The following is a 22,531-nucleotide window of genomic DNA, read 5'->3' as shown; positions in this document are numbered from 1 at the left end:
ATAGCGACTGGTTCTGCTGGTTGTTCTGCTGTTTAGTCGATTTGTATATTAGGGTTTTATTATTTAGGATTATTATTTAATTATTTTTAATCCTCATCCAAGGATATATTTTTATTGATTTGAGAGAGGAAAAGAGAAAGACAAGAGAGATTGTCTCCCATATGTGACCAGTCCGGGTATTGAACCTGCAACCCCAGTATGTGCTCTGATTGGGAATTAAACCCGCCTCTTTATGGTGTACAAAACAACACTCCAACCAACTGAGCCACATTAGCCAGGGCTATTATATAATAACTAGAGGCCCGGTGCACGAAATTAGTGCACAGGGGGAGGGGGATGTCCCTCAGCCCAGCCTGCACCCTCTCCAATCTGGGACCCCTCGAGGGATGTCCGACTGCCTGTTTACGGGATCGGGTCTAAACGGGCAGTCAGACATTCCTCTCACAATCCAGGACTGCTGGCTCCCAACTGCTCACCTACCTGCCTTCCTGATTGCCCCTAACTGCCTCTGCCTGCCAGCCTAATCACCCCCTAACCACTTCCCTGCCAGCCTGATTGATGCCTAACTGCTCCCCTGCTAGCCTGTTTGCCCCTAACTGCCTTCCCCTTCAGGCCTGGTCCCTCCACTGCTCTCCCCTGCAGGCCTGGGTCCTCCCCAACTGCCCTTCCCTGCAGGCCCAGTCACCACCAATTTCCCTCCTCTGCCAGCTTTGTCCCTCCCACTACCCTCCCCTGCTGGACATCTTGTGCCCACATGGGGGCAGGATCTTTGACCACATGGGGGCAGCCATCTTGTGTGTTGTAGTGATGGTCAATCTGCATATTACTCTTTTATTAGATAGGATAGAGGCCTGGGGATAGGGGGCCGGCTGGTTTGCCTGAAGGGTGTCCCAGATCAGGATGGGGGTTCCCTTGGGGCATGGGGTGGCCTGGGCGAGGGGCCTGTGGGCTGGCCACGCCCCCTGGCGACCCAAGCGGAGGCCCTGGTATCTGGGGTTTATTTATCTTCTACAATTGAAACTTTGTAGCCTGGAGAGGAGCCAAGCCTTCTGCTTGCTCCGTGGCAGCAGCCATTTCTGTTGGGATTTATGTATCTTCTATAATTGAAACTTTGTAGCCTTAAGCGGAGGCCTGGGCCGGCCAGGGTATGCAGGAAGCTTGGCTTCCTCCATTGCTGGGGGCAACCCTAGCCTCCTCCTCTTCCCACTCCATGGCTGCCGCCATTTGTTCGAATTTATGTATCTTCTATCATTGAAACTTTGTAGCCTTGAGTGGAGGCCTAGGCTGGCAAGGGCAGGCCGAAAGCTTGGCTTCCTCCATTGCTGGGGAAACCCAAGCCTCCCTCCTGCTCTCTTTGGCTGTAGCCATCTTGGTTGGGTTTATTTGCATATTCACTCCTGATTGGCTGGTGGGTGTAGCGGAGTGATGGTTAATTTGCATATTACTGTTTTATTAGGATTTAAAAATTATTACTACATAATTATTTTTTCCTTGCAATTGCCAATTGTAATAAGCAATCTATGGAGAAGATACCTCAATACTATGCAAATATCCCGTTCTTCATCAAAATTCACCTTAGATTTATATCCATTGATGATTTTTATCAGAATCTTTATTGTGATGGCTGCAAAACAGTGATTTTTCAGCATCATTTTTACCACTTTGCATCTGGCATTCTGCTGTAAGCAAGGGCCCTCTGTTCTCCCTTGTTTATTTACTTCTAATTATCAATGTAAACTCATGCATTACTCCCCACCACTGGTTTAATAATTCATTACTGCCTTAACTGTTTTGGTGCTCAAATTATCCCATATTTGGTTAGTGAAGGCTAGTTCAAACTGGCTCCTTTGCCTCTGTGACCTACTGTCATCATTTTTTAGCACTACCTTACTTTCTGGAACAAGATGTTTCAGGCTCTTATTGCAACTGCCTTCACTCAGAATCAGCCATTTCTCTGAGGAAGCCTGGTTCCTTTTCTGACATGATGATAATGTGTTATGGGTGAACTGGTGGGGGTGAGGTATGAACACTTTATGTACAGTCAACTCAATGTCAGGGCAGATTATCTGGTTTATGGATGAACCTGCTATTAACCCTGCTAAGTGAAAGGTTAAAAAATAACAGAGATTACACATGTTGGAAAATGTAAAGAACAATTCAATGAAAAACTTTAATTTTTTGAGGACATTAATTGGAACTACAACGTAATCGTAAATGTCGCATTATACATATTAGCACAGGAGAACACCCTTTGTCTTGCCAATTAATACAAGGCAAAGGGTGAGGGATAGCTCATTTGGCTCTGGATCCCAAGACTGCCCATTTGGGGCCTAAAAAAGAATTAGGTAAGGAAAGGGAGAAAGCAGGGACAAAGAGCTTCCAACTCGAGTCCTATTGTAATATTTCTTTAAAAAGTGAAAACTCATCTGAGAAAATAAAACAAATTTAATAGATAGTTCAATTAGTTAATTGCCAACAATTTGAATGTTTGGTATTCTTATACCACCATTTTATTCGTTTGGGTGACATTACACTATCTTCTTAAAAGCCAGATGTAATTTAAAATTTATACTAAATCAGTTTTTTACCCTATCTTGCCTAGTTTTAACTGTATGTTTTATATGAAATTAATTTTTATCTCCTTTTTCCTCCTATTACCCCTGCTGAGTGGTGCCTGTACTCAGCCCGAAGACACTTCGACAAAAACATCCTTCCTCTACTTTTAACGTTCTGGCAAATACATGGGCTGTGGTGGGTATTCCCCGATCTATATCTCCAGAGGTTGTGAAGCCCAGATGAACAATTAGAAATGTAATTGGTTTCCTGAATGATATGGGTATATTTCATGGTTGGCTTTTCTTTATCTCTTAAAATATGATTAAATTAGGAGAACTTAAAAGCAACTTATAAAAGTTTCTGACAATAAATGTATAAACATCTTTATTGACAGTGGGCCAATAAGAGCAGTCAAATTTAGTTTATAGGTAACAAAAAATATTTGAAAAGTAGACCGCTAAAACTTCCATGATTCATGTCAAGGTACACACACACAGTCAGATTTAACACCAGGTATAAAAAGAACAAATAATGAAATACAAAGGGCCAGAGTTCTCAGTAAAACAGAGCAAATCCTTTAACATCACTTAAACTGCCATTTGATTACAAACATGAGTCTTTGGAACTACCAGATAGCTCCTGGTTAAGTGGTACCCAGAAGGGAAAAAAGCAGATTCCTCAAGGTCTAAAAGGGAGTGTGTAGGTACAGTACCAGATAGAAGCAAGAGTAGAAAGTGAAGCCCCTTCTCTATCATGAGCTGACAGCAGGATGCTTACAGTTCTTAATCAGCAGACAGAAGGGGTGGGAGACACTCATTCTTAATTTCTACTGATGGATGTTTAGCTACTTGCTATAGACTGAATGTTTGTGTCCCCTCAAAAATTCACATTGAAACCTAATCCCAAAGTGATGGTATTAGAAGATGGGGGCCTTTAAAAGGTAATGACGTTATGATGACAGAACTCTCATGAACAGTAGTACTCTTATACAAGAGGCCCCAGAGCTCCCCCTGCCCTTCAGACATAGAATCTGCCAGTGCCTTGAGCTTGGACTTTCTAGTTTCCAGAACTGTGATAATTGAATGTTGTACAGCTCAAATGAACTAAGACATCACTTCATTAATGTGTGTGTGTACACACATCTGGAGAAAGGGAGTGGTAGAGGGAGAGAGGAGACTCTATATAATTTATTGTTCCAGGTCCTTCTCAAGGTCACATAATTCTAATCAGAGATGGCAGAATTAAAACCCAGCTTTGAAAAGCCCATGTTGATTTTGTTAGTCAAATTTTGGCCTCCAAATGATGCATTTATTTTTCACTCAAGCATTTGGCATATTGAGAAATAGCAAGTATTTTAGGCTTTTCAGGATATATATACTCTCTGCTACAACTACTCAACTCTGCCATTATAGTATAAAATAGCCAAACAAAACATGTAAATGAATGAGTGTGGCCGTATTCAATTAAACATTCACAGTAACAGCAGTAGATGAACTTGGTATATGGGTGCAGGTCACAGTTTGTCAATTCCTGCTTTAGATCAATATTGAATATTAAAGTGATAACAAGGGTTGAGTTCTCTTTCCTTTATGTTGCTCATCAGCTATTATCCTACCCTGACTTCTGAGACCTTGAGCCTTCCCAATCTTCTCAACACCTTTCAATGTGTTTTTAAAAATTCTTTACAACAATTTTTTAGCCCCATTTCTTTCATATTGTTTGATTTCCATCATTGCTGGATTTATGCTCAATCCATCCTTAATGCTCTCTACTACCACCATTTAAAAAAATTTTATTCTCCTATTCTTCTTCAATAATATAAGTAAAGTCTACAGAGAGGGAATTATAAGTCACAGGGATAATTTGGAGGGGGCAAAACATGGACTGGTGGTGCTGAATGTTCATAAAAGAATTTAGAAGGGAAGAAGAAATCTATAACTACTTTTCCCTCTACTTTAAAATCTTCTTTTCACACAATATGTAATAGAGTAACAAAAAAACCTGCCATTTGTATAGTTTTGCTAGATATTTGAGCGCTTTTGTGTTCCTTATCCCATTAGTAGTCTTTGGTCACCCATGTACGTATGTCAATATATCAATATATTATGTGATTTCATGCCATTTCAATTTTCTTTAGGATTCTGGGATACGTCATATAAAGAGAATAGGAACAAAACATGTGGGTAAACATGAAGGTCAGAGAAATGGCCAACTTCTTAATAGAGGGAAGCTGTTTATCCTCAAGTGAGTCATTGTCCTGTGAGCTATTTTCCATATCTGACAGGAAGGTGTCCTTGTGTCTTACAGGTGCTTCAGTTATGTTTCTTGACTGGGATCCTAAATACAACACATTGAACCCATCAACTTTTCAGACTCTCAACATCCCAGTGGCTTTTCCTCAAAGTGACAAAGCATAGTTTACAGAAAGCAGAATGTAAAGAACAAAATATTCCTAATACTGTAATTATAGAAAACTAATGATTTATTCAATGAATGCCAAGGACAAGAAAAGAAGGACTTGTTCAAAAACTAGAGTTAAGATTCTGACCCATTCTACTTCAGCCTGGCCTCTGAGGATCAGGCCGAAACTGGCAGTCTGACATCCCCCGAGGGGTCCCGGAGTGTGAGAGGGCACTCTGCAAGGAAGTAGAAAATGAAGTTCCACACAGCAGAAAGACAATTATCTAAGTCTACAAGCAGAATTCATGTGAATCTAACTTAGAACCTGCTGTAAATAAATTCTATTTACGTTCATCAAATTTGAGAGTAGCCTTTGGGGTAGAGAAGGAATACAAAGCATATTTCAACTCTTAACCTTTAACTTTTTATAGCTAATATAAAGGAAATGACACTACCTATAAGTCTGGATCTCTGTTTTTGGATTCAAAGAGGTACAACTCTGTATCTTCCTGATAATAAGGATATGAACCCTCTGCCTAACCTAATAAATGAGAACTTCCTTACAAAGAGGGAGAAACTGGATTCTACAATGATTATATTGCTACCCATTCCTAAGGATTTCTTGAACATCCATAAAAAGGTATTAGGGAGGGATTAGGGCTCAAAATATGAAGTCTCTGGCTAGTAGCTTTCATAATTATTAAATCAATGGGTGTAAGGAACATTTTGTTTATGGCTCAAAAATATGTATGTACTATGCATGTAAAATCAGATGTATACAAAACTGGTCTATAAGCAGCATTTTAAGCATCTTCCACCTAAACACTCTTGAATTTAACAGTGATAAAACCAACTTACATTTCTTTACATTTAATAATTTTTCAGGGTTGCTCTTCTGTATGAATTCTTTGATGTCTGATGAGGGATGAACTGCACTTAAAGCTTTTCCCACATTCATTACATCTATAGGGTTTCTCTCCAGTATGAGTTCTCTGGTGTTGAATAAGAGCTGATGAATGAATAAAGGCTTTTCCACATTCATTACATTTGTATGGTTTCTTTCCAATATGAATTCTTTGATGTTTAGCAAAATTTGAACTCCGGCTGAAGGTTTTCCCACATTCGTTACACTCATAGGGTTTCTCTCCAGTATGAATTCTTTGATGCTGAACAAGATGTGTGCTCTGACTAAAGGTTTTTCCACATTCACTACATTCATATGGCTTTTCTCCAGTATGAACTCTCTGATGTTTAGTCAGGGACGAGCAATGGCTAAAAGCTTTCCCACATTCCTGACATTTATAGGGTTTCTCTCCAGTATGAGTTCTTTGATGTTTGATGAGTGCTGAGGAATGAATGAAAGCTTTATCACATTCATTACATTCATAAGGCTTCACTCCAGTATGGATCAACTGATGCTGTACAAGATGTGTACTTCGATTAAATCCTTTCCCACATTCATTGCATTCATAAGGTCTCTCTCCAATGTGAATTCTCTGATGTATTGCAAGGGATGAGCTTTCTGTAAAGGCTTTCTTGCATTCACTGCACTCAAAGAGAATTCTAGTATGAGTTCTCTGATGTTTAGTTAAATTAGCTCTGTGGCTAAAAGATTTCCCACATTCGTCACAGCTATAGGGTTTCTCTCCAGTATGGACTCTCTGGTGTCGAATAAGCACTGAATGGTAAGTGAATAGTTCACCACAATCATTACATTTATGAGGTTTTTTCTCTTTATAGGTTCTCTGTTTTTTCCTTAAGTTTGATTTCTGTTTCAATCTCTTTTCAAGTGTATGGAAGGCATAGGATCCTTTTGGAACTCTGTCTTGAGTGAGAAGGACAGACTTCTGACTAAAGTTTTTCCAATATACATCATGCTCATGAGCTCTTTCTTCAGGGAGTGAATTAATGTAGGTGAACATTTCTCTCAAGTGTCTCCCCTGATTTCCTTGCTGATTCTCTAATAAATTTTCACATTCAAAAGTTGTTTTCAAGTTGGTATCATAGACACGATTTCCTGTCAGTCTGTCTATTATTGCAACCTGGCACGATTCTTCTTTGGAAAAATCTTGCACTGAAGTTGAATCTTTGTTCTCAGGTCTACTCTCTGAGTCTGAAAAAAATTGAAAATGCAAATCGCTTTCATTTTCTATGCTCAATGAAAAGGCAGTTCTGTAACAGGTAAGAGTTAATGAAGGCAAAAAGCATGGCTTCAATGAATAAGTGGAATTAACTCATGAGATGATTCTCAAAGAGAGGCAAATGGAGGGAGATGAAGAGTATATGCAGAGAAAATGAACAGACGATATCCAGGAGAGTCAATGGGGGAAAGATGACTAGAAATAAAGAAGAAGGAGGGATGCAGATGAAGTAATCTATCGCTGGGTCAGCAGGAAATGTGAATACAAAATACTACCACAGTAATAAAAATCCAGGCAGTTATCACCTTAGAGTTGAGGACAGTTACAACTTCTAAAATTTTAGTCATCTAATCCTACTCATCTCCAAATATGCTTTCCATTTCCAGTTTAATATTCCCTAACAATGCTTTTATAACAAACACCTGATCAAAAATCTCATATGAACTCCCAAAGATATAATGGCAAATATATAAAATTATACATGAAACAAGAATATTCATTACCATACTAATACAGGTATCAAAAACTTGGTAACATAACATATCTTATATCCTACTATAGAGAACTGATTAAATAAATAATGAAGTACTATGCAACTTTTAAAAAATAAGAAAGATCTCTATATATTGCCATAGTGATCTTCAGGATACAAATGTCTATATATTTGTACCCTCCTTCTTTCTCTACACAAAAAGTAGCAAACTGCAAATTAGCATGCACAGTCTGCTACTTCTTGTGTAGAGAAAGAAGGGGAGATACAAATATATAACACTAGAGGCCTGGTGCACAAATTCGTGCACATTGAAAGGAAATTAATTAGAAGGTGGCCAGTGGGACTGGGCGAGACAGGCTGGACACGCCCTGGAGCCAACCTCCTGTGGTCCCTCCCTGGCTGGCCGCACCTGGGGCAGCGCTGGGGCTCGAAGGCCATATGCAGAGTGAGCGGGGTCCCTCCGGCAGATGGGGTCCCTCAGCCTGGCCTCTGAGGATCAGGCCGAAACTGGCAGTCTGACATCCCCCGAGGGGTCCCGGAGTGTGAGAGGGCACTCTGCAAAGTTGCTGTTGCTCGCAGCTCCTGCGTTGAGCATCTGCCCCTTGGTGGCCAGTCACTTAACCTTTTATACACACACACACACACACACACACACACACACACACACACACACACTGAGTGGCCAGATTATTATGATCTCTGAACACATAATAATCTGGCCACTTAGTGTATATCCTATATAACAAAAGGCTAATATGCAAATTGTCCCCTCGACCAGGAGTTCGACCAGCAGGCAGGCCCGCCAACCGCCCATGTCCCCTCCCCCTGGCCAGACCCCACCCATGCACAAATTCATGCACACATATTTGGTTATATTTTCCAAAACCAAGGACAGATAGAGATAATTTAGTCTAACATTTCACAAATACATATAAAATTGTACCTATGGTAAATACTAAGTAATAACAGCCAAATGATGCTATGAAAGACTATAAAAAAGGGAATCTAGGGAGATAAAGGGAGAATTCCTTGAGGAACTAAAACACAGTTAAAACTGCAGTTATCTGTAATATGGGGCAATAACAATACCTACTTCATGAGAAATAATAACATCTTCTAAAGCATTAAATGAAAATATTTATAAAGCATTTAAAACTCTGACACAGCATAAGTACTACATATAAAATGCAAATTGATATAAGGTTAGTATAGGTAGGTAGAGGTAGAGGTAGAGGTCTCAAAGTGTGGTCCATGGACCCTTGAAAGTATGTAAGTTCAAAACTATTTTCAAAATAATACTTACATGTTACCTTTTTCAGTGCCATGACATTTGCACTGATGTTGCAAAAGAAATAGTGGTAAAACTGCTCATGACTTAGCACGAATCAGGACAATGACTCCAAACTTACTAGTAGTTATTGTATTCTTTCCACCATGTACTCTTGGTTAAAAAACAAACCAGTTTCACTTAAAAATGTCTGAGTAGCCCCTAGCTGGTTTGGCTCAGTGGATAAAGCATCGACCTGTGGACTTAAGGGTCCTGGGTTCAATTCCAGTCAGAGCACATGCCCGGGTTGTGGGCTCGATCCCCAGGAGGGGGCATGCAGGGATGCAGGGGGAAGCCGATTGATGATTCTCTCATCACTGATGTTTCTCTCTCTCTCTCCCTCTCCCTTCCTTTCTGAAATCAATAATAAAAAAAATAAGAAAATGCCTGAGTAAACAGTATTATTGTTTTTTAATCCTCATCTGAGGACATGCTTAGAGAGAGAGAGGGAGAGGGAGAGGGAGAGGGAGAGGGAGGAGAGAGAGAGAGAGAGAGAGAGAGAGAGAGAGAGAGATATCAAACAAACGCACAACCCCCCAGGTAGGTACCCTGACCAGGAATCAAACCTGCAACCTTTTGGTGCACAGGATGATGCTCAAACAAATGAGTCACTCCAGCTGGGCAACAGTAAACATTATTAACTTTTAAAAACTTCAAACCTTGAGAACATGCCTTTTTAATGTTCTGGATTAATGAAATAGGAAATATTCATAAAGCAATTCTGGTCATATCACAGTCTGATGATTGTCTTGAAGATAATCACTCATGAGATAGTGTGAGTTGTGAGCTGAACTAGCCATTTTTTTCATGGACCACATTTTTTCTTGAAAGAACAACTGACAGACAATTCATATTACCCGTGTTGGATATTTGGCAGATATTTTCTAAAGATGAACAAAGTGAGCATGTCATGTCAGGAAAAGCAACTGACAGTGTTTGATAAAATTTGAGCTTTCAGGAAAAAATTATAATTTTGAAAAACATTTAACTATTATTGGTAGCCTGATAGCTAGTCAGGGGCCGACAGCTTATCTTCCTAATACTTAAAAGACTTTCCTGACAAGGTCAGTGGTGACATCAAAAATTGTCTAAAATATTTTTATTTATTAATTTGAGAGAGAAAGGGAGAGAAAGAGAGAAAGATCAATTTATTGTTCCACTTACTTACTGGCTAATTCTTGTATGTGCCTGACGGGGGATCAAACCCACAATCTTGGTGTAACCAATGATGCTATAACCACCTGAGCTACCTGGCCAGGACTGTTATTTTTTAAATATTGTATAATGTAATGTGCCAATATTTGGAAGATCTCCATAACTCAGTGAACCAGTATTTTCCAAAATATCAATAGGTTTTTGTTTTTTTATTGATTTCTGAGAGGGAGAGGGAGAGAGAGATAGAAACATTAATGATGAGGGAGAATCATTGATTAACTGCATCCTGCACACCCCTACTGGGGATCGAGCCAGCAACCTGGGTAAGTGCCCTTGACCAGAATTGAACCTGGGACCCTTCAGTCTGCAGGCTGATGCTTTATCCTCTGAGCCAACCCAGCTAGGGTGAAAATATCAATAGGTTTTAATGTAAAAGTATGAAAAACCATGGATATAGTTTCAGATGCCACACTGTTAACTAATCTTTCAGAAACTACCACTTGCTCAGTTTTGGTGTAGTATCAGAACATCCACAAGTATCGGAAGAGACCATAAAATCCTCCTCCCTTTTCCAATTATATATTGGGGGTGAGGCTGGATTTTCTTTCTTTTGTTTTGAAAAAAATATTCTTTATTATTTTTTAAATCCTCACTGAGGATATGTTTTTATTGATTTGGAGAAAGAGGAAGGGAATGAGTGAGTGAGTGAGGGAGGGAGGGAGAGAGGAAGAGCAAGAGGGGGAAAGAGAGAGAGAGAGAAGAGAGAGAGAGAGAGAGAGAGAGAGAGAGAGACAGACAGACAGACAGACATAGACTGGTTGCCTCCTGTATACCTCTGACTGGGATCAAACCCACAAACTTTTTTTTGTGTGTGTGTATGGGACGATGCTCCAACCAACTAAGCCATCCAGCCAGGGCTGGATTTTCTTCATACAGATCAACTAGACCCACACATCACCACAAACTGCACTCAGAAGCAAGTGTGACAACATAACTGTCTTCTATTAAGTCACACATTGAAAAGATTTGTAAAAATATAAAACAAGCCCTAGCTAGTTTGGCTCAGTGGATAGAGAGAGCATTGGACTGCGGACTAGAAGGTCCCGGATTTGATTCCAGTCAAGGGCACATACATGGGTTGCAGGCTCGATTCCCAGTAGGGGGTGTGCAGGAGGCAGCCGATCAATGATACTCTCTCATCATTGATGTTTCTATCTCTCTCTCCCTCTCCCTTCCTCTCTGAAATCAATAAAAATATTAAAAAAAGTAAAACAATGCTATTCAACATTTTGTTGTTGTTGTTGCAGAAGATAGCTGTTTTTATAAAAAAACTAGAGGCTTGATGCATGAAATTCGTGCAAGTACAACTAAATGTTACAAAATGAATGTATCTCACAGTAATCCTCAGTGAAGGAAGTCAGGCACAATAGCACATACAAGATGATTCTGTTTATATAAAACTAAATCAAAGCTAATCTGGGTATTAGAAGTTAGGATAAGGTTACTCTAGGAAGGAGGGCAGTGACTTAGAGGGCACAAGGGTGCTTCTAGGGGTGCTGGAAAGATTGTTTCTTGATTTGGGAGCTGTATTCAACTTGTGAAAATTCATAGACCTGTAGTTATATATCTCTCCCCCTTCCTCTCTGAAATTAATAAAAAAAAATTATATCCTATATAATAAAACCCTAATATGCAAATCAACTGAACTGCGGAATGATTGGCGGAACGATAGGTTGCTATGGCATGCACTGCCCTCCCCCCCCCCCCCGGAGGTGATGGGAGAGGGGCGGCCAGCGGGTGGCGCCAGGCCGCCAGCCAAGGTGGGTGCCAGTGGAGGGCTTCCCCCCCCCCGCCCTTCGCTCTGCCCGCTGGTCAGGCCTAGGGACCCTACCCTATATATTGGGAACAGTCTCTTAGATTTAAAAATTAAAACCTGGCAAGGCTACTCTAACACTCAAAAAACAGGATGATGCAGTGATGACATGCGTGGACTCTGGCTTGCACATTTTGTGGTCAGCCCTGATTCTGACACTTATAACTTCGTGACAAAGCCAATTACTTAACTTCTCTCTGCTTCAGTTTTTCCATCCATAAGATGGGGAAAATGGTACTACTGCCTCAGAAGGATCATGTTATGTACTACTTTTTATAATCAGGGCAAAAAAGTGTAGCTGCCCATACAGCAGCAAGATGCCTTTCACCTGTATGAAAAGTATGGTCAATGGTGCATGCAGTGTCCCGGATTGTGAGAGGGATGTCTGACTGCCGGTTTAGGCCCGACATCTCCTGAGGGTTCCCGGACGGCGAGACACCCACCCTGCTCCCTCCCCACCCCCGCCCCTGTGCATGAATTTTCCCCACTGTGGGAGGTGACTGGGTGGGCCGATCAGGGGAAGGTGCTGCCCACATCACCCCACTGCTGCTGCTGGCCTCCCTCTGTGGGAGGCGACTGGGCGGCTGATCAGGGGACGGTGCCACCTGGCGCCCCCCCACCCTCCCCATCACACTGCTGCTGGTCGCTGCTGCCTCCTGCCCCGCCCCCATCCCCTCCCTCTGCCCGCTGGCATGCTCTTTGGCTGGCCTAGTGTGGCCTGCTCACTGGCCCCACCCCCTGCTGACTGGTTGTTCTGCCATTCGGTTGATTTGCATATTATGCTTTTATTATATAGGATAAAGCATATAGGCACTGCTAATATAGTCTTTCTTAAGCACCGAAAAGTGCCAATTCTTCACTGTCCTGAGGGGCTATTTCTGAAGACTCCCATCTATTTGACTCACCTGAATAGCTGCTTCTGGGGACTTTTCTCTCAAACATCAATATTTCCTTTCCGTTCTCCAAATTGTAGTTCTCAGGCTTGGAAACTGGAAGCCCTGCTCAAAAGAAAGAAAGAAATGGGACTTACTAGCAGCTATTGCGATGGGCTCAAACATCTATCCTACAGCATAGTGGCAAACCCCTGATCTACAAAGAGGATGGGAATTACAGGAAGATCTGGGGTGAGGGAAGATGCACCTCCACAGGAAGCTTAAAGTATCTGCAGGAATCTGGGCCTGGTAAGAAGTGTATATGCACTTGAAAACACAAGTGTTTGTGCCCGTCACAAAAGCAGAGAACTTATCCTTCTTTACTGAGGAAGTTCCAGAGAGACGCTGCAGATCAATCCTTAGCTTGGGAAGAAGCTGGAGAAAACGGGATCTCAGTGGCAGCACCACACATTGTGACTGTGGTAACTAGAGAATTTGTCTTCTCTTTTTCCTTTCTTCCTTCTTTAGCTATTAGAACCCGCTTTCTTAGGGAATTTATTACATGAGGTTAGGGAGGGGCTAACATACTTCCCACATCCATACAAACACATATATGCACTTGTGCATGTGTGTGTGAAGACACACACATGCACATAGGTACGCACAGGCTCCAAACTGCCCAGAGTAACCTATTTCCCTGGCTCTAGTAGTTGTTTCATTAACCAACATGTGACTCTATTTGCTGAAACTCCTAGGATTGATGCACTACCTTTTTCCTCTTAGTTCTCTAATTGGAAGAATAATATAACCCTAGAGCTACTAAAGGCCGTCTTTGCCACATGGGGAGATCCTAAGAATAAAGCCAGTAGGGCAAAGCCAAGTCACATGATTTTAAAAAGAAAAAAGAAAGAAATTCCTGGTTATATATTTGATTCCCTGAATCACGATTTTTCCCACGTGGGTTAAGGAATCCAATACCTCCCTCCACTCTACCTAAAGCCACCTCTCTTCAGTAACAGCAGCCTGCACTGCCAGGGGATGGGCTCCATCCAACACTGTTACCTGAGGAAAGTGGCGGAAACCCAATGCAGCTGGGACAAGTATTTGCCCCTGGAGGAAAATAGGGATACATATGAGGCCCATCATTATGGCTGAAGGAAGACAGAAATATTTATCAAGTCCACACTTAATCCAGGTTCACAATGCTTGGCAAGAGCAAGTCTAATCAGATAAAAAACACCCCATTTTTCCCCACCTCCCATCAATATGCTAACAGATTAACTCTTTTGTAGAAAGACAGGTAAATAACCCAATTTAACTTCAAAAGCCACATTTTGAAGACATAGACGAGCAATAACATTTGGGCTTCAGTACAGAAGCAAACATATGATGTAGTATTCATATTCACCTTGATGATATTTCCAAATCATGGTGTGGGGCAATCAAGTACAAGTAGAAAGCAGAAGTCTTACTGCTGCTGAGAAAGTGCAGTTTACTAGTAGTTCTATCAAAGGACTGTTATTTAAGAAACACAACCAATAGAGAAAGTAACTATAGAGGAGCACCAAAATCTATATACAAATACCATCCAATCTTTTTGAGTCCTGAGCTGTACGTATGAGAAGCACAACTTTAAGTAGACCACAACAGCTGGGGGGATAACATGCTGAGGAGAGACTTTAGAAATGACAAATTTCTAGAAAGTGAGGTTGTACTTTATCTCATATCAGTATTGACAAGCTGTTAATGTGGGCTTTTAGTTAAAAATTCGTAAGGCCACAAACTTCAAAGAAGAGAAATACCTTAAAAAGTAATTTGCCCTCCCTAGGGGTAAGCCCTGCACCTTAGGGGTAAGGGGAAAACTAAAACAGAACCATCTGAAAAAACAAACAAACATCAGGCAGGATCAACCATTACTCAATTCCAGAAGATACCCAGGAAAATGTTATCTCTTAAAAAAAAACAGATTAATTTACTTAACTTACAATAAATATGTTGTTGTTTTTAATCAATGGAAAAAAAGAAGACTCCCTGCCCCCTAAGCTAGTGTGAATTAGGTTTCTGTCACTTGAATCCAAAAAATCCTAATACAAAACAAGCACAGGCAGTTCACCAAGAGCCTAGAACAGGAAGTGATTGTTTCTGGGTCCAACAGGAGTCACACTTTATGACTCCTGAACGGAAAAGCGAAGGCTGTGCAAGCTATTTCACTTTCAATAAAGAATGATGTCCCCGTAAGCAGACTGCAGAGTCACAATGAGAAGCCATCCTTACAAAGCGAGACCAGGTTCCTATAGTTCTCCAGCATCACGTCCCTTTGTGCAGGATCCAGCTTCCCCCACTCCTCAGGGGTAAAGTCCATGGCCACATCCTTGAATGTCACGGATGCCTAAGACAAAACATACTTTTGTTCACCATCTTTCACTTGACAGCATCCCTTTCACCCCGCAGCTGTTGGTGGCCCCGGAGCAGAGGGACTGAATACATTCTAAAGTGACAGTGAGAAATGACAAGTGTTCTAATAGTATTCAGGTTCTGAATACCATACGTAAAGTCACTGGTATCAGTTATGTGCCATGCAGGCTCTGCTAGGTTCAATATGAGAACCAAAAGAAATACAACCATGGTTTCTCCACTGAGCGACTATCATTTTTCTGGGGAATAAAGAGTTAAAAATAAAACATGAACCAATGAGTTGACGATGCAGTTTGGCAAAGTAAACAAAATACAGGCCGAGGAGGGAAAAAAAGCCTGTCTGCATAACTCTCCTTATGAGTCCTCAATAAAAACTTGAAGAATCCATCTAGCCAATCAGAAGGTGAGCTGAAATACAGACCCTGTGAATGGAGAAGTCATGGAATGAAAAGACTGGCAGTGAGCACCAAACCCAATTAAGCAGGGAATTAATTTAAAGAAAAAAGCGTTAACTGAAAATGATGGCAACAGACTGAGTAAGGGTACAGATAGAACTGATGTTTATGTGTAAATATCACAGAATTAAGTTTCTATAAGATAAAAAAAATACAAAACTGTAAGGAGGTAAACACATATAAGTATTATATGCCTTTTTATTTATTTATTTAAAGAATATGAAGTTTATTTTTATTTTTTAGAGAGGGAGGAAGGGAGAGCGAGAGCGCAAACGAGAGAATGAACAAGAGAGAGAGAGAGAGAGAGAGAGAGAGAGAGAGAGAGAGAGAAACGTTGATGTGCTACAGACAAATCAATCCCTTGCCTCCTATATGTGCCCTGACTGCAACCTAGGTATGTACCCTGACCATGAATTGAACCCGTGACCTCTGGTGCATGGGACTACACTCCAACCAACTGAGCCATACCAGGCAAGGCATTACATGGCTTTTAAAATAAAACCATAGAGAATGGGAATAATATTCCAAGGTTATTGAAATAAATATATATCAAATGCTATAACTGGTTAGAAAACACCTATTTAAACATTCATGAAGCATTTGCAAAAATAACAAAGTAAATTTAAATAAATTCCAAAGCACAAATAGAACAGAGCAATAACTGATAATTGAAAAAAACATCAGAATGTCAAAATAATAAAATGCAAAACCAAAGCCAAATCACTAAAATGTACTCAGAGGTAATTTCATAGCTTTAAACACTTCCATTTCATTAAAAATAATGTAAATAAATGAACAAAGCATACAGGTCAAGTCAGAGAAAGAACAACAAACTAAGAGAAATAGAAAGAATTACAGGATAAAAGCAGAAATTAAAGGGGTGAGGGAGACAAGAAAAACAGGTTAGCTGGGAGGTCTAAGTAAGGTCAGTAGGTTGTGGTACTGTATCAATGCTAGTTTCCTGAATTTGGAAAATAAGAATAAAGTGATGTAAAGTGTTAACTTTTGGAGAATATGAATGGAGGGTAAATCCTAACCCTAACCCTAGTATGTAAGAAATCTTTCTACCATTTACATTTCTTTAAGTCTTAAATTATTTCAAAATAGTTTCCAAAAACAGAAATAATCTGAAGCTTGAAAACATACAACAATCATCCTTGGAAAATAAAATAAAATAAAATGTAAATCACTAGGTAGACAAGACATTTTGAGGAAAAATGACTGAGATTTTATAGCCTGCATATCCACAGCTAAAGTGACACTCAATGAGAATTGCTTCCAGACGATTAGAAGAAAAAAATCAGGACACAAGTGCAAACCAATGCACAAAAGGCAGAAAAACACATGAAAGAAACAAGAAAAGCATAGTAAATAGAACTGTAAAAACCACATGGCAAGAAAAATTGAAACATACAACCATATTAATGTGAATGAGTTAATTTCCCTTTTAAAAAAAAGTAAATGTTTTTTCTATTGATTTCAGAGAGAAGGGAGAGGGAGAGAGAGACAGAAACATGGATTGGCTGCCTCCTGTACATTTTCTACTGGGGATCGAGCCCCCAACTCAGGCATGTGTCGTGACCAGGAATAGAACCAGTGACCTCCTGGTGCCTGAGACAACACTCAACTGAGACACACTGGCCGGGTGAATTAATTTCCCTTAAAAAAAAAAAAAAAAAAAAAGCCAAATCCTGTTTATACAATCACAATCCTATAAACACCCCAAAGTTGTGGACTGGCAATGGGAGAAATCAAAGGAAATATTACATGTCTGAATATAGTAGTGCAAGTTCAACAAAAGCATATGGAGAGATACAAATCAAACTGTTACCCTCAGTAGGGAGAAGAAGGGGACTGAATTTGAGGAGGAAGTAATACTACTTTTACATTTATATATGTCTGTGCTGTTCACCTGGTTACAACCAACCAAGAATTAAAACTTTAATACTTTAAAAAAATTGAATACACAAATACAAAACACAGTCCAGGCAAATTCTAATAAGATAGTTATAATATTAGCATCACACGACGTCTAATGCAATGCAAAAAGGACAAAAGTTTTAAAAATTTTCCATAAAAGGTTTAATCTATCCAAGACTCTAACAGTCTTGAATCTAACCTCAAAGTGTTCCTTTGGCACTTGTACTTAGATTTTCCTTGGCCACTATGCTGGCCAGTGAAGTTCAGGTAGCATTAATTGTATCTCTGACTCCTGGGTGGTATGTGTGTTTCCATGTGTGTGTGCAGGCATATTCCATAGGTCGGCCCAAACTGGTCCAAGAATGGGCCCAATACCCGTTGAAGAGTTAACCCCTGGACTTCTGCTGGAATGACCAGGAGGGAAGCTGCCCTCTGTCTCGGGTCTTCAGGGTGGGAAGATGTGAGCATAGATTTGGTAGGGGCCAGCACTAGGAAGAAAACTTTCTTGAGAGGAAAACCCATAGAGAGAAAAGAAGTCAGTGAGATGGAGGAAACAGGTTCTAATGTTATTACTTGAGCTCTATTTCTAGTTAGACCTGGATTTTCAGTTATGATAGCCAATAAATACCTTTCCCTCACACCAGTTTGAGTTGAGCTTTTATCAGCTGCAACTTAAAGCTTCTTGACTAATAGTCTTCAATACTAATGTAAGGCAGTTGAGAAACCAATTAAGACAGGCAAGTACTGTATATAAGGTTGGTTGTAAAAGTGACCTCAAGAAGTCACTTTTACAAACAGTACTAATGTGCAATATGGACTTTTTACACTTGGGATCACAGTAGCAAAGAAAAAGGCGAGTTCAGGAATCTTGGGTTATGGCATGCCACACACATCATAGAGAGCTTTTTTCTCTTACCCAACTTCTTTTAATAAAATTTCAAACATACAAAAAGTTGAAAGACCAGTACACAAATCACCCATATAGTACAACCACCACTTAAATTTTTTTTCTTTATTTCAGAGAGGAAGGTAGAGGGATAGACAGAGATAGAAACATCAATGATGAGAGAGAATCACTGATCAGCTGCCTCTTGCACACCCCCTACTGGGATCGAGCCCACAACCTGGGCACGTGCCCTTGACCAAAACTGAACCCGGGACCTCACATCTGCAGGCCAACACTCTATCCATTGAGCCAAACCAGCTAGGCCTGTGGTCGGCAAACTGCGGCTCGCGAGCCACATGCGGCTCTTTGGCCCCTTGAGTGTGGCTCTTCCACAAAATACCATGGCCTGGGCGAGTCTATTTTGAAGAAGTGGCGTTAGAAGAAGTTTAAGTTTAAAAAATTTGGCTCTCAAAAGAAATTTCCATCGTTGTACTGTTGCTATTTGGCTCTGTTGACTAATGAGTTTGCTGACCACTGAGCTAGGCCAATCACCACTTAAATTAAACAATTCTTAATATTTGCCCTTGTTAAGACAGATTGGAAAATTGTTTCACTTCTAAACTTGTGCATTCATCATCTTGGAGGGTTGGATATTAGCACTGTTCAAGTGCTCTTCTGAACTTCTGAGCACTTACTATTTTCATAACTCACTTCAGCACTAAAGAAAGGTGCTTTCTTAATTTCGTACGTAACAGTCATGTGTATGTTGATTCCCCTGCAGAAACATAAATTTTAAGATATGCCCCAAAGATTAAAACTGGTGGCAGAGTAAGTGGATGCTACACAGACACGCTCCCAGGACCAAACTGGAATTACAACTAAAATACAAAAGAATCTTGAATAATCAACTGAAGATTAAGATATGCCCCATATTTTCTATTAAAATAGTTTCCTAAGTTACCAAGCTCAGCAATTAGCACAATAGGCAAAGAAGGGTAATTACGCTCCTTACCTGCCTGTTGACTGACAATAAGTGCTAGATGGAGAAGATGCCATGGGTTAGTAGAAAACATTTTCTACTGAGCCCATTAGCCACCCGAGTAGTCTTAGAATAGAACTCAGCTCTCCAGCTGGGCTCTAGTAGACAAAGAAACTTGACATCAAAAAGAAGGGTGTGTGCCTGTGCTCTGAGAAAGAAGGTGGACTTTCAATAATCAGTAAAGACTCACACTCACCTGGGACCTGGCTGTGAGGCGGAGAGCTGTCACGTCTCCCTTTTCTGTGCTCTTCTCTTGGGAAAAGAAAGAATCCTGGGAGGACGTAGCTAAGGGCAAGAAAGCGGTAACTGTGGGATCTAAATCTATGTTGTGATTCAGATTTACAAGACAAAAAAAATCCCTCCCCCTACGAATGATGCTCCCACAAATACTGCACCTGAAGGCAGCCCAGACAACTCCTGACCCAGGGTCATGGAGAAAGTCCAGGGATGTTGCTACCTGGACCTAACACCTACCTGTGTTAGGTGGCACTCTCTAACCTAGAAATCAGAGTAAGTCAATATTTCCAAGCTTAATGTACATTAATGTAAGAAAAATAGGCTCAGTTCTCAAAAATCACCCTTATTGAAATGTAGCTTACAATGCAAGCTTACTGAAATGTAGATCACCGGATTCCACGTCCTAATAATTGTTACTGGTTGAGTCTGAGGTGCACTCTAGAAATCTAATAAGCAGGCCATGGGTTAGTAGAAAACATGTAGAAAATTCTGACATGAGGTCCCAGACAAACTTCAAGAAAGACTGGGCTAGTCAACTACTGACCTCTGTGCCTGTTTTCTACTACGCAAAACAACATTGGCGCGACTGAAATAAGATTATTGTGCAACGTGAAATGACAGATGTGGGAAGATATTTTGCCTGCCAAAAAAGCTAAATTATCAGACTCACCGATAGTTTGGTAAAAAGAACGGGTGAGAAAAAGTAACTGAGGCTTTGCTCTGCCTTAGCTGCTAACATTTTGAGGTGGCTTTCAAGGACCCACTGTGCACCAGCTAAGGTGGGGAGGGGGGAGCTCCCACACCAAGCCCTCCATTCTCACTCAAGGAGCCCAGACAAAGGAGACCGGCAGAGCTGCCTGCCTAGGGCCCCCTCCCCGGAGGCAGCGGGTTTCTTTTCGGGAGGAAGACCTGCACCCTTCCACAACACAGAACAGCATTCCAGCAACGCTCACCTCTCTTCTCGGGCATTTCGGCCAAATCTCTCTCCATCATCACCAATCGTCCCGGTTCTGAAGGTCCCGATCCCCCGTCTCCCCGCTCCGCAATTTAGACCGCTCGGCACGTCACAGCGAGAAGGCCCGTCCTCCCTCCTGCCGGCCGGCGGGGCGCTGCTGAAAGGCTGCCACCAGCTCAGGTCCTGCTTCTTCCTCGGTCCCAGGATGCTGGCACCCGGCTCCCGGGGCCAGGTCCCGGAGACCGATCCTCAGATGCCTGTTCCTGCCGCTTGGCACTGTACCTGCGGGGACCGAGCAGCTTGGAGGAGACGGCGCCGGGGCTGCCGCCGGGTTCGGGCTCTCTCGGAAGCCCGCGCCGGCCCGCGCCCCGCCCGTCGCGCCCGCCAGCACCGCGCTCGCACCCGCGTCCCCGGGAGGCGGCAGCCGCGGGAGGGACTCGGGCCGGAGCGGGAGGGGATGGGCTCATGGTCCGCCCTCGAGGCCCTTTTCACAAATGCGCGCTCCAGCCCCGGCTGGGCACAGACTGATGCCCCGGGGGCCGCCACCGAAGCCGAGCGCTGAAAAGCGGCCTCAGAACCCAACTCACCTCCCATCCGGGCCGGACAAAGGCTACGAACTTCTCGGGCCAGCTCGGAGTCGCGCATGCGTGAGAAGGGGATGGGGGCGAGGCTGGCGAGCCTCATCCAGCCAAGAACTACGGTTCCCAGAAGTCCCCGGGGCACAGCCAAACTCTGTTTCTCAGCAGGTGGGAGCACGCGTGGCGCTGTTGGGGGGGGGGGGGGGGGGGAGAGGGAGGGGGAGTGACGATTGCGAAGAAGCGGCTCTTTCCTTCTCGCGAGAGTACGGGGCTGCATCAGCCACGTGAGGTCCGTCGCACCGGAGAGCGCTGACGTCAGGGACTCGGAGCCTGGTCTGTGCGGCGAGCGGCGCTGGAGGGAGCACAGTCCAGTGCTTAGCGCTGCGGAGGAGTTCCACCTACGTTAGTCTAACGTAAGATACATGCGAGCAGTCTATGCCTTTTCCATATATTTTAGCTCAACAAACTCCTTTGCCTTCAAACAACATGGAAAGTGTATTTTTAGGAACAGTGGGGTGTACAGGCACATCGATGTTCGTGCATCCATAGACTTGTAATACTGGAAATTCACATGTGTGAGAGGGAAGTTGAAAATATTCAGTGTCAACAAATCTGAGCAACATGTTCTTTTAAGCAAGTGTAACATTAAATTTATCCAAAGAGGTTGTGGATGAAAGGAGCCACATGCTAACCTGACAAGCTCAGGGGAGGCCTGCGTGGCAGTCTTGCAAACTCAGAGACCTGGAATAACCACAAAGGGTGGTTTGAAAATTAAATATTTAACTACAAACAGGTTATAGTGGGTAGTCATGTCCTAGTCCGATATCTTCCCTGACAAAGATCAATTTAGATCTTCTTTACTGAGCCCATTTGCCTTTTTACCTCTAAGATAACATATCTGTGAGATGTCTGTGAGATGTCTGGGTAACTTGTAACTTCCTTTTTACCCCGGACCCCTCAGGGCACAACAAATGGCACCGGGACATTCCCTCATTGTTATTGTTATCAAGTTAATTGTCAACTGTTAATTACGTTAAAGTATCCTGTATCCATCTCTGTAAGAGAAGCACATGCCCATCATTTCACTTTTCACCCTATCCCAGAGGTTTCCCCGCTTTGCTTTGTCCCACCTCCGTAATCTGTAACTCACCTACGTCCCTTTCCTTTGATTTCAATGTATAAATATAGATGTAACCCTGCATTCTCCGGAGCATTATCTCAATTCATTG

At 42.0% G+C, this 22,531-nt stretch overlaps 1 protein-coding gene across 3 annotated transcripts; it reads right to left on the bottom strand.

Annotated features, from left to right (window-relative positions):
* Positions 1–2,189: 2,189 nt before the first annotated feature.
* Positions 2,190–21,450, bottom strand: ZNF286A (zinc finger protein 286A). 3 transcript variants are annotated; one of them, XM_079797950.1, is made up of 6 exons: positions 21,312–21,450; positions 20,723–21,006; positions 19,729–19,817; positions 15,092–15,206; positions 12,851–12,946; positions 2,190–7,069 (listed from the first exon to the last, which is right to left on the bottom strand). In XM_079797950.1, exons 2-6 carry the CDS (start codon positions 20,760–20,762, stop codon positions 5,838–5,840), a joined length of 1,572 nt encoding a protein of 523 aa, XP_079654076.1. In that variant the 5' UTR covers positions 20,763–21,006; positions 21,312–21,450; the 3' UTR covers positions 2,190–5,837. The 3 variants fall into 3 exon arrangements, with proteins under 3 accessions (XP_079654076.1, XP_079654077.1, XP_079654078.1); XM_079797951.1 differs by having other exon boundaries at positions 12,851–12,943; XM_079797952.1 differs by lacking the exon at positions 15,092–15,206 and having other exon boundaries at positions 12,851–12,943.
* Positions 21,451–22,531: the final 1,081 nt, after the last annotated feature.

The sequence above is a fragment of the Cnephaeus nilssonii genome (genome assembly GCF_951640355.1).
Source record: "Cnephaeus nilssonii genome assembly, chromosome: 19".
NCBI classification, from domain to species: Eukaryota; Metazoa; Chordata; class Mammalia; order Chiroptera; family Vespertilionidae; genus Cnephaeus; species Cnephaeus nilssonii.
This window is presented reverse-complemented; position numbering and strand designations above follow the sequence as displayed.

What these genes read in the sequence shown, in the direction of transcription:
- ZNF286A (XM_079797950.1), bottom strand. Translation starts at nt 20,762, where the DNA reads ATGATGGAGAGAGATTTGGCCGAAATGCCCGAGAAGAGAG. An exon ending in CGAAATGCCCGAGAAGAGAG is followed by an intron (nt 19,818 to 20,722) that starts GTGAGCGTTGCT and finishes TCTTGCCCTTAG; the next exon opens with CTACGTCCTCCCAGGATTCT. An exon ending in GCCTCACAGCCAGGTCCCAG is followed by an intron (nt 15,207 to 19,728) that starts GTGAGTGTGAGT and finishes GTTTTGTCTTAG; the next exon opens with GCATCCGTGACATTCAAGGA.